The sequence below is a fragment of the Dunckerocampus dactyliophorus genome, chromosome 17 (assembly GCF_027744805.1).
Source record: "Dunckerocampus dactyliophorus isolate RoL2022-P2 chromosome 17, RoL_Ddac_1.1, whole genome shotgun sequence".
Taxonomy (NCBI): Eukaryota; Metazoa; Chordata; class Actinopteri; order Syngnathiformes; family Syngnathidae; genus Dunckerocampus; species Dunckerocampus dactyliophorus.
In genome coordinates this window covers 2,673,264-2,684,742 of record NC_072835.1, presented here as the reverse complement: position 1 = coordinate 2,684,742, position 11,479 = coordinate 2,673,264, and the positions used below count along the sequence as shown (strand labels likewise).

Below are 11,479 nucleotides of genomic sequence, written 5' to 3'. Positions count from 1 at the left end.
TCTGACGTCATCGACGCGCGCCTCCCAGTTGACAGCCAACAGAGGAAAGCTAGCTGACCTTCTCCTGCGCCTCGTCGCTCCTCGACGAGAAGACCTTCAAAGTTTACCCGACGTCTTGTCTTTCTCTCTGTGTGTGTGTGTGCTTTATTACACACACATGCAGCCATGCCCTCGACGCGGGAGGTTCCCACTTTGCAGGAGCTGAATGTGGACGAGGTGAGTTTGTGTGTCAATCGACAAATAGAGGGGACGGCTAGCTAGCTAGTTCGCTCAGAGGCTATCAGGAGCCTCAGCTACATGTCTAGCTAATTTATCCACGAAACGTCTGCTACCGTACTGTTTTTCAAATTTACGTGAGGTTGTTAAGCAAAAATCAAATTTCCGATTGTGTTTAATGACTTTCTGTAGGTGTTTATTGCAGCCATTGCCCGAGTGAAGTACAGAACAGCTAGCATTACAATGATGGAGACTGTCTCCAAGTCCTCATTAACTGGCTTTGTGGTATCTGGTTATGGCTTTGAAAGCCTGCGACAGCAATGCTATTGACACATTGAGCTTGTCCTTGGAAAGTCAGCGTGTTTTTTCACGTGTGATGTTCTTAAACTTGCTGTGGTTGGATGGAAACGGACGTTCAAGTTGGAAGTTGTGCTAATCAGTCCAATATGAGCGTTATTACAGTGCATTGTAGTGCAGGTGTACCTAATGATGTGGCAGGTACTTACGTCGATTTTGTGTCCAGATCAATGTTTCCTCAGCAGTGCTGAAAGCTGCCGCTCACCACCTTGGCTCCCAGTGTGACAAGCCCAACAAGGAGTTCATGCTGTGTCGCTGGGAGGAAAAGGACCCCCGCAAGTGTCTGGAAGAAGGGAGGAAAGTCAATGAGTGTGCGCTCAACTTTTTCAGGTACCGACACACCAGTGTTTTCCACAGGACACGTTATATGGGACGTAAAACATACTCCTTGACACCCCACCCAAACAGCTCCGAGCTTCATCATTGTGGTTGTAGTTTGCAGATAAAACATCTCTCGTGGAGCTACAGGTAACCACAAGGTAACCCCCCACCCCTTCAATTGTGGCTATTAGGCAAATCAAGGGAAACTGCGCCGAGTCGTTCACCGAGTACTGGACCTGTCTGGACTATTCTAATTTAGCGGAGCTGCGTCATTGCCGCAAGCAGCAGCACGCCTTCGACGGCTGCGTCCTGGATAAGCTGGGCTGGGAGAGACCCGGGCTGGGAGACCTGTCCAAGGTGAGCCGTTTGCTTTGATGGCCGCTGTTCTTGTTCTTGTTCTTGTTGATGAAGAGGCGCTGATTGCAAAAATGATGCGGAGGAGACGCGGAAAATGCCATCTGAATTGTGATTACCAGCACGCACGCCACAGGCTCAGTTTCACTGCTTGCTCATCTACTGTACATGTGACGGAAACGCTAATTGTGTTGATAGGCGTGATGTTGTTGTGTTTTCAGGCCTTTAAAACCTGTGACTCCTTATTAAATTGATGTACTGTGACACGTTTTACACTGCTTAAAGTCATCTATTCTGTTTTTACTCACTCTATGTCATCTTTTTTGGTACATTGATGAATATTTGTTTTAATCATGTTCGTTAGCAATCATCCATTACTGCCTACCTAATTACCACACTAGAGATACCACTAATGCCTACCTTTTTTTTTTTTTAATGAACCCACTTTGCATGTATTTAATTATTTAAATTAATTTATGGACAGTGTGCTCTTCAAATTATTGACAAAGAATCTATGGGTGCACCAGAGTTTGTGTGGCGAAGCCCTTTAAAAACAGTCGACAGACACTCAGAACGCTTGAGAGACAGCATATGTGATAAAAAAAACATCGTATCATATTGCAAAAACACGACAACACATCATACCCCACCTTACAAATGCATAACCTGCATAAAAAGCACCCATGCATCAAGTACTATTTATAAAAATGCATACACTCCAATGTATAATTTATAAAGTGCATGTGCTAGTAATCAATAGTGCTGTGTAATTTGTAATATACTTTTGATATTATTCAGCACATAAAAAGCCCCTGCAGCAATACACTCTAAATTAATTAATGTATTTTTATTTATTATTAATGAATTATTGTTCATTTTAATTTAATTTTATTGGTTGATTTCTAACAGTGCAGTTTTCATTGTTACCTCCAAAGTATGAGGCTGTCAACCTTTTTTTTTTTTTTTTTTTTTTTTTTATATACATGTATTTTTTATTTTGTTTTCCTAAATGAAATTAATGCAGAGAGGTCGTTTTAAATATAATTTCAACATAAATATAAAATGTAAATGTAACAAACTAATGAACCGATCAAATTTTGGACATCTGCAGCTCTGCTTAAAAAAAAAAAAAAAAAAAGTATTCTCAGGATAAATCATTTTCTGTGCAAAGGCTAGCGTGTAATGCACATGATATAAATGCTCTAATGCTAGCCGGGGTGTTTATTTACCTCAGAGGCAAACGATAATTTATTAACAAGTTCATTTTCTAACTGTAATAATGATTTGGGGTGCATGAGAAAGCGGAAAGGTTATTTATGAGCGGCAGTAGCAACAGCACCGGTGATGTAACCACCAACAGCTGTGTAGCATCACTTTAAAGCGCACGCAGAGCTAGATAAAGCTGCTGGATGCTGCAGAGGAGGCAGTCCGGGCACTGGGCGGTTAATTCACTGGAGGCGTCAGGCTCCTTTGTTTCTTCTAATGAATATTTCCTTGTTTCACTGGTTGCTTCATTTTGGTAGGTGACAAAGGTGACGACCTCGCGGCCCCTGCCTGAGAACCCCTACCACTCCCGGCCACGCCCCGAGCCCAACCCCACCATCGAGGGGAAGTTAGAGCCCTCCAAGTACGGCAGCAAGTTGTTCTTTTGGCCGTGGTGAGGATGGAAACATGCTGGTGAAGTGTGCTGATGTCAGCACTTTGTCAGGTTCGGTCCTCAATGTTGTCTTCATCATGATGATGAAAGGAAGGCTGTGTTCTTCTCTCAGCTTGTAAATGTCATAAATAATAAAAAAAAAACATTTGGAAACACAACTTTTGATTTGACGTGTCTGTTTTTGTACGGCCGGGCCGGGTCGGTTCTGTCAAGACTGACGGAGGGTCGAGTGGGAGGTCGCTACCTGCAGCCACAGAGCGCTGCCTCCGCTTCCTCCTTTTCTCCCCGCTCACTTCCTGCCTGCTTGACCCCCGGACGGGACGATGTCTGAGAAGAAGCGCTGATGAGACGCGTTTGTGTCACGAAGTTCACGTGTGTGTACGCATGACCTCCAAGGGAAGAGAAGCCCATTCAAACAATTCATGGAGCAAAAACGGGACTTTTCTGGGGGTCCACGTTGTTATGAGGACGATCTTTTACATGCTGGGCAGCACGTCTTTAACCCCTGCCATGTTCTTACCTTCTATAGGGACCAATACTTTCCTTTATTTAGCACCACAGCACAATGTTAGTCATAAAATCCAATCAGTGTTTTCCTCCTGATGCAAAGTTTACATTCCATTCATAATTGCAAGATCACACATTTATAGGCGTCCTGTCAATTTTCTATTCATTAATCCTATGAAAAGTGCTTTAGGAAAGTTCATATTACAGCAAAATACAGCGGAACTTGAAATAATCTGTTCCAGGGTCAAACTGGCTACGTATATGAACTGTACAGGCCATGTTTGAATGAGCATTTTAACATCTCAATACATGTGAAATAGTTACTCTGTCTGTTCTGAACTCCTGTTTCCATGCCAGTGTTGTTTTTAGTGCAGTGCGTCTTTTTTTTTCTTCTTTTTTTTAAACTATGTTGCTTGAAGGGGGCTGTTTTGAACTTGATTGGAGGAGAAATCCCCTCACAAGGTGTGGTCTGGATCAGTGGCTTGCACGGGAAATGTCTGACAGAACCTCTTCTGACCTGGACAGGGTGCGGGGGGGTGGGAAGCAAAGAGGAAAGGAAGTGTGGCTGGAAGGAAGCATGGAGGAGGTAAATAAGGAGGGAAGATTCACGGACAAGCCATTACATCCAGAAGAAGAAGAAAGCTACACAGGATGGAAAAGACCAGGTGGCTTGGTGACTTGAAAGCGGGGGCGGGGACGCTCCTCGTCTTTGTGGCCGGCCCGAGAGGCCCCCGGGGCTCGTGGCGGGGCCTCGTCTCCATGCGACTCGCAGGAAGCGGCGGGTCATCGCCGTTTGACACGGGCAACCACCACAGGAAAACGTGCGCTGGCGCAGGAAAGAAATACAATACGGGACTTTCTCAAAGTAAGAAGCCCGCCCGGGAGCTGCGCTCGCTAAAATACTCCCAACAAGATGGCAGCTTCAGAAGACGCCTGTCGATGCGCCTCCCGTCAGTGCGCCCCCTGCCAACAGCGGGGACGCCTGTTTGGATTGCTGAAGCGCACCGAGGATGCTTTTGATGCTCTCAGCATCCAGAACATGAAGAGCCCGCAGTGCGGGTACTAAAATGTTTACGCTCCTGTCATCTTGCTACATCAATGACCCCACCCCCTCCACCCCGTGCACTTTGAACTGCCATGCAGGTTGGGTTTCAAGTAGCGTGAGTGCCACTGCTGCGGACAAGCATGTTTGTATCATGCAGGTTTTTATTCCTTCCTGCAGCTCTTCAGTCTGTACAGGATGCTTCTAACACACGAATAAGAGCGATGGAGTCCACTTCCACAGGCTAACCTGGACCAACAGTGCTACTAAATACAACATGCTGTACTCTCCTCGAATGACCCGATACACCCAAATATAATATCCACAACAAGCTTTTACTCATTCACGTATATTGTTTCACATTTCTATTATTCTACATTTGTTTCTTCTATTCTCTTTTTGATTATAATGATTTATTTAAATTTTAAAATTAAATTATTAAACCTACATTTTATTATATTATTATCATTTGTTTACAGAATTTGTATTGCTTTTTTATTCTTTATTTTTATCATTGTAATGTTTTTAAACTACCACAGTGTTATTTATTCAAATCTTAAGCAAAAAAAAAAAAATTAAACCTATATCAAACATCTTGTTATATTAGTACAAATAAAACATTTGTATTTTTTATTTGGATTTTGGTTTTTAAACTATTTACATTTCACAATTAAAAACAATGATTTTATTATTTTAATTATTTTATTGTCTAGTATAATAAATATATATATAATACATAAACCTATTATTTAATTATTTACATGTTAAACAAAAAAATTACACCTATAATTGATCACATTATTACACATTAAATTTGTAAAATTTAAATTATTTCTTTAATTATTTGTTATATGTATTTTTATATTATATGCTATATATTTACATAATATATATATTTTTTTCATTTAATATTTATTTTTTGTTTTTTAAAATGTTTTTAAACTATTTCATTTGAACATACTTTTTTGTGTAATTCAACTTTAACCTTTTATTAATTACATTTACATGTTTAAATTATTTTATTAATTTTTTTATTCTATTTTCACTATTTTTAAAAAATAATTAAACCTATCATCTTATTAAAACATATTTTTAAAACGATGTAACTTTAAATAGTGAAATAACTGGCAGATGACAATAAATAATATAATAGAATAATAAATATAATAATAATAAAAAAATCATTTTTCTTTGAGTCAGATCATCCATCCATCTATTTTCCATGCCGCTTGTCCTCACGAGGGTCGATAATGACACAGATGATCATTAATTAAAAGATTTGTCTTTATTGATCATCGTTATCATAAAGTCAGCATCATGGCTGGTGTGTGCGTGAGTGACGGGCAAAAAAGCTCTGACTCACCTAAGAGCGAAGTCACTTGGCGCCACCTGCCAGTTTGCATGCATAAATCTCCTGACCCCTCTTTTTCAAGACACGTTTTTTTGGGGGACAGTATTACTATTTTTCATTATTTGAAATATCCGTTGAGTTGTAATCAATCATTTTCTTTGATCTTTATCATCATTTTTTTTGCGCCTTTTTTTTTTCAGCGTGTGAGTGCGTGACAGGCAGAAGAGCTCTGGCTCACATGGGGGAGTAGTCATTTGGCGCCACCTGCTGGTTTGCTTATACGAACCTCTCGACCCCAAATATAAAACGAGACGTATTTTTTCATTCTATGTTGGTGTCAACAAGAAATGTCACGGAGGCTTTACGTCTTGACAGAGTGACAGCCGTGACTCGTATTTTGCATTCCATGCAGACACGCTCGGCAGAGCATCTTTTCACGCTACATTTTTTTCCCCCACGCGACACCTCTCCTGAATGCCTCTCGCTAAAGAAAACACTGGGCCTACGTCGCGAGGTCAAAGACAAGACGGAGCAGGAGCGCGCTCGCTTGGCCGCACGCTAATCTCATATCACAACGCCATGTGGTGAAATTGTAAATTTGTCACAGAAAGCCAACAATAAGACTCCACGGTCAGCATTTTTCACCTTTTTTTTTATCAAAGTTGAAGTAGATTGTTCCATGGGTTAACTTCTTTTTACACTTGTGTGACGATTAAGATGGCTAAAAAGTCAAATTCATTTTGCATTACTCACACTTGTATGACAAGTCACAATCTTAATGTCTTGTCTGCACTCATAAAAATGCTTATTTTCTTACGCTTTTAGTAAATAGATATACTTACTATTCAAAGCAGAGAAAAGAAATCAGCGAATAGGCAGGGATCCACTGTACCGTACAGGGGAACCTTGGTTAGCGTGTTTTTCAGTTAACGTAAAACATTTAGGCCGAAATTTTGCCTATGTTTGCGTCCGTGTTCCGGTTAGCGTACAATATGCCGCGCGTCTCGTCTTGTTATTAATATGCTGCGTGATTCCAACTGTGTTCTTTATCCACTATCATAATATTATGACAAAAAATAACAAATAATAATTCAGTAGCGTCAAGTTGAAATATTAAGAAAAAAAAATCACTATTTTTTTAAAGTCAGAAATATTACGAGAAACAAACAAAACAGCAAATAAAGTTGTTCTTTTTGGAAAATTAGGTTGTGTAAAAGTTCTGATGTTACCAGAATGAAGTCAAAATATTATGGGAATAAAGTCATAATTATCCAAAGAAAATTTACAACAACAAAGTTGCAATATTTGGGGGAAAAAAACAAAACAGCAGAAATAAAAAAAAAAACACAGCTGTAATTTTCTGAGAAGAAAGTCGTATGACAAGAAAAAAAGTCCCAATTTTGCCAGAATAAACTCGTAATATTATGAAGAAAAATAATGTCATTTTAGTAGCAGAGAGTTGACATATTAAAGAAAAAATACAACATAAAATAAACAAACTAAAGTTGTCATTTTTGGAAATTTTTTTTTGTGTAAAAGTTATAATGTTACCAAAATACCAAAAAGTCTAAATATTATGGGAATAAAGTCAAAGTTAGGAGAGCAAAACTTACAAGAAGAAAGTTGGAATAGTTTGAAAATTAAAACAAATAACAGAAAAAATAATCATTTTTAGAGTAATTTTTAGTGAATAAAGTCACATTCTGTTATTTTAGTTGTAATATGAGAAGCTAAAAAACAATGAATAAAGTTTTGGAAAATTAAGTTATGGGAAAAGTTATAATATTATGGGAATAAAATCATCCACAACATTTATAAGAAGAAAGCTGGACAAGTTGGAAATTTAAAAAAGCTAATTTATAGTGAATAAAATCATATTTTAACAAGGACAAAAAGTCACAATTTTATGAGAATAAACTCGCAATATTATGTGAAAAAAAATAATGTAATTTTAATATCATAGAGCTGAAATATTAAAGAAAAGATATGTTATTTTTAAAAAACTGCAGTATTAGAATAAACAAAATAAAGTTGTCATTTCTGGAAAATTAGGATGCAGAAAAAGTTATAATATTACGAGAATGACAAAATATGGCAATAAAGTCATAAATAACAGAAAAATTTATTGCTGTAATTTTTAGAGAAAAAGTTGTATTCTAACGAGAAAAAAGACGCAATTCTACGAGAATAAGCTTGTAATATTATGAGGAAAAATGATGCCGTTTTAGTAGCATAGAGTTGAAATATTAAAGAAAAAAAATGTTAGTTTAAAAAAAGCTAAATTGTAATGAGAAGCAAACAAAATGAAGTTGTCATTTTTGCAATACAGTGTTCCCTCGTTCATCGCGGGGCATAGGTTCCCAAAATAGCCTGCAATAAGTGAAATCCATGAAGTAGACAACTTAATTTTTTTTTTTTACAACGATTATAAATTTTTTAAGGCTGTAAAACCCCCCCACCATACACTTTATACACTTTTCTCAGACAGGCATTAACATTTTCTCACATTTCTCTGTTGTTTATGGTAATGCTAACGCTAACGGTAATGGTAATGGTTTAATTCATCCTGAACATCAGCATACAAGTCACACTGGAGCACATCACATAGCCTGAAAAGGAGTAGGAAGAAGCAAGGCTTATTTAATCCTACCCCTCATCAGTTTCACATCAGCTGCAATACATTTATTCACCTCTTGTATTTCAGGTGTACTTTGTAAGGCTGCATGTCAATGTAGTGCAATCATAGCCAAGGTTTATACTTACTGAAAGGAAGCTACAGACTTAATGATCATAACTGATAAGATGGTTGACAGAATGGTGGGTTGATAATGAGTGAGTACAGACCATGTACTGTCCAGTGTGTTTGCATTGATACAGTATCTGTAGGTTGTGTTGGAGATGAAATTCTCCACAGCCTACCAAAGATCAAAGGACCACTTTAGAAAATGAATGAAGCCGATTTTACCTCCCCTTTACGTGGTCATTAATGTCCAGTTACGAGAAGGAAAGAAGACTCGGACACCGGATTAGATTCACAAAAGTATTGAAAAATAATTCAGACAGAATATTTTAACAGCCACGAAGATCCCGTCTCATCCACCGGTCCCCTGGTCCTCCACGCCAGCTGAATGTGAGAGGGTCCCGAACTCTCTGCCTCGTCTGCCTTTTATGATTGTTTTGCTCAGACCGTTGGCGCCAGTCTCTCCAAACATAACTTTCTGCTTGTGTGAGGCCAGCAGGTGATTACACTTAGTTGTTGACAATGATGCTAACATAAACAAGACATTCTTTTCCCCAGTGGGACTGTGTCTGAGACTGTGCTTCCCTACCTGGCTGCTGGTCCTGGCTGGCCTTCACTATGTGTGAGCTCTCACTACTACTACAAGTTAACCTTTGACACACTTAAACAGTTGTTCATTGACCCAGCTAATTATGTAATAAAGCATTATTTCTATAAAGTACTTGTAATCACTCACTCAGTAAAGCACAAAACAGTTGTATTTATACTGCACTGATATTAAGGCACTCAACTAATAATTTAATCAATAAACATCAATGCAAACAGCTATTGTAAAAGCTACTTGTATATGTTACTTAAAATCACTCAGTAAATTCATTTTTGCCTACAGTTGCTACAATATGCTGTCTTTCCTTTCTTTGTCGCTCCTGCAAAACAAGGAATCACATTTTATTTTATTCTTAGGAGAGATTTTCTGCGTCTGTTTATTTCCCATGTATCAAAACAAAAGTGCAGCCATGTTTTTCTTGAGCGTTTCTGCTGCGGTGTGGTAGCAAAGTGGACTTCATGTGGAGTATGTGATGAAATGAAACCACACACAGCTTAACACTCAACATGTTGCGGTTTGGGAGCCGCACTGAGCACAGTGTGTGTGTGTGTGTGTGTGTGTTGTTTGCGTGACGTACGTATGTACAGTATGTTGCTGTGTTTGTCTTGGCCACAGCCCAGACCTTCATGGCCTGTCTGCTGATAGCTCCATTTCTCCTTCCCTTGCGTCCCTGCGGCTATTTACAATACGCTCTCTCACAGGCTGACTTTCCCTGCGTGCCAACATCCAATACTTTGCTTTTTTCCCCTCCTCCTCCTCGTCCACGAGAGCCAATTTGCCTTCCCTGCGCTGTCATCCCTTTGGTTGATGTCACACTGGTCCCGTCAGACCTCACCCAGCTGGACTGTTTTGCCGCTTCTACTCATGCTTTCCTTTTCTTTCTGCTTTTTTTTTTTCATTGTTTAAACATGCTGGCCTTCTTGTCAGGAAAAAGCATGCATCATTTTTGTAGTGTGTGTGTGTGTGTGTGTGTCTGTGTGTGTGTGTGTGGGCTTTCAGCCTGTCCTTGCACAGCTGATGGATTGTTTGCTAATGATAGCGCTCTTAATCCATCCATCATTTATCACACAACATTCTGGGACAAATCTATTCTCCCAACTTAGCAGGAACTTGGAAGATGTTTACTTTCCCTTCCATATCGATATGGACCGATATCTAATTTTTATGCCTGTATCGGCCGATAATGCTGGACATCTCTATTTTTATGTGGAATGGCCAGAAGTGGCAATTCTTTTCTGCATACTGTAGCGGCCATTTAAAAAAAAAAAAAAAAAAAAGGTTGATTTATTTATTTCTTTGTATGTAAATTTACATTTAAATGTGTAATGGCAAGCAGTTGCAATTCTATTCTCCATACTGTAGCAGACATTTTTATTTTTATTTTTATTTTTATTTTTATTTTTATTTTTATTTTTATTTTTATTTTTATTTTTATTTTTATTTTTATTTTTATTTTTATTTTTATTTTTATGTAAATGTGTAATGTCAAACAGTCACAGTTCCTTTCTCCATAATGTTGCAGGTATTTAATTAAATATTGATTTTGTATTTTTTATTTAATTTTAGATTTGTTTTTTGTTCATGTAAATTTTCAACTTTAAATGTTACATTTGTAAAATATATTTTAATTTATTTTTATTATGGACATCATTGAAGCTATTTAATATGCTGTTCTTCTACTTCCTCCAGACGATGAATGGAAATGTTTCTAAAATGATGTTAAACATGTTTAATGATGAATACCACAAGGATAACATGTTTTTAGTGGGGATCAAAACCATTTTTCAGGTCTTCTTATAGTTACTTCAAAAGATACAGTGAATTTAAACATAAAGAAGGAATATAAAATTGTATAAATAATATCATAAATAATGTGATAATATAAAATAAATAATATGATCAAATAAAATAACATTTTGACATCATCATAAAATAACATTTTTATTTGTGTATTTTGGTGTTGTTTTAATTAAATCGGAAGCTACATTAAGTTTGAATTTCTTTAAAATGTCATAAACAGTTTAATACTTCTGAGGGTTATTGTCCAATTTCTATTTTTATTTTTTATATTATGTATTTTATTTTGTATTCTTTACATTTGTTAAGCTATTTCATACGCTGCTCTTCTCGTTCTTGCGGTGGATGAACTTGAATATTTCTAAAGTGATGTGAAATATACTGTACAGAATATACGGGGGTTTGAAAATGTGTTCACCACCTTCCCATTTTTGTTTTTTTTTGCATGTTGTTTGCATGTCACACTTAAATGTTTCAGGTCATCAAACAAATGTAAATATTAGTCAATGACAACACAACTCAACACAAAA

At 37.5% G+C, this 11,479-nt stretch overlaps 2 protein-coding genes across 3 annotated transcripts in view; both read left to right on the top strand.

Moving 5' to 3' along the window:
- Positions 1 to 11,479, top strand: part of si:ch211-243g18.2 (uncharacterized protein LOC559906 homolog) — a 54,529-nt gene that overhangs the window by 569 nt on the left and 42,481 nt on the right. The window lies entirely within an intron of this gene.
- ndufa8 (NADH:ubiquinone oxidoreductase subunit A8) lies at positions 14 to 3,074 on the top strand. The gene is made up of 4 exons (XM_054757966.1): positions 14 to 216; positions 740 to 903; positions 1,086 to 1,251; positions 2,772 to 3,074. The coding sequence occupies exons 1-4, from the start codon at positions 166 to 168 to the stop codon at positions 2,907 to 2,909; spliced, it is 519 nt and encodes a 172-aa protein (XP_054613941.1). The 5' UTR covers positions 14 to 165; the 3' UTR covers positions 2,910 to 3,074.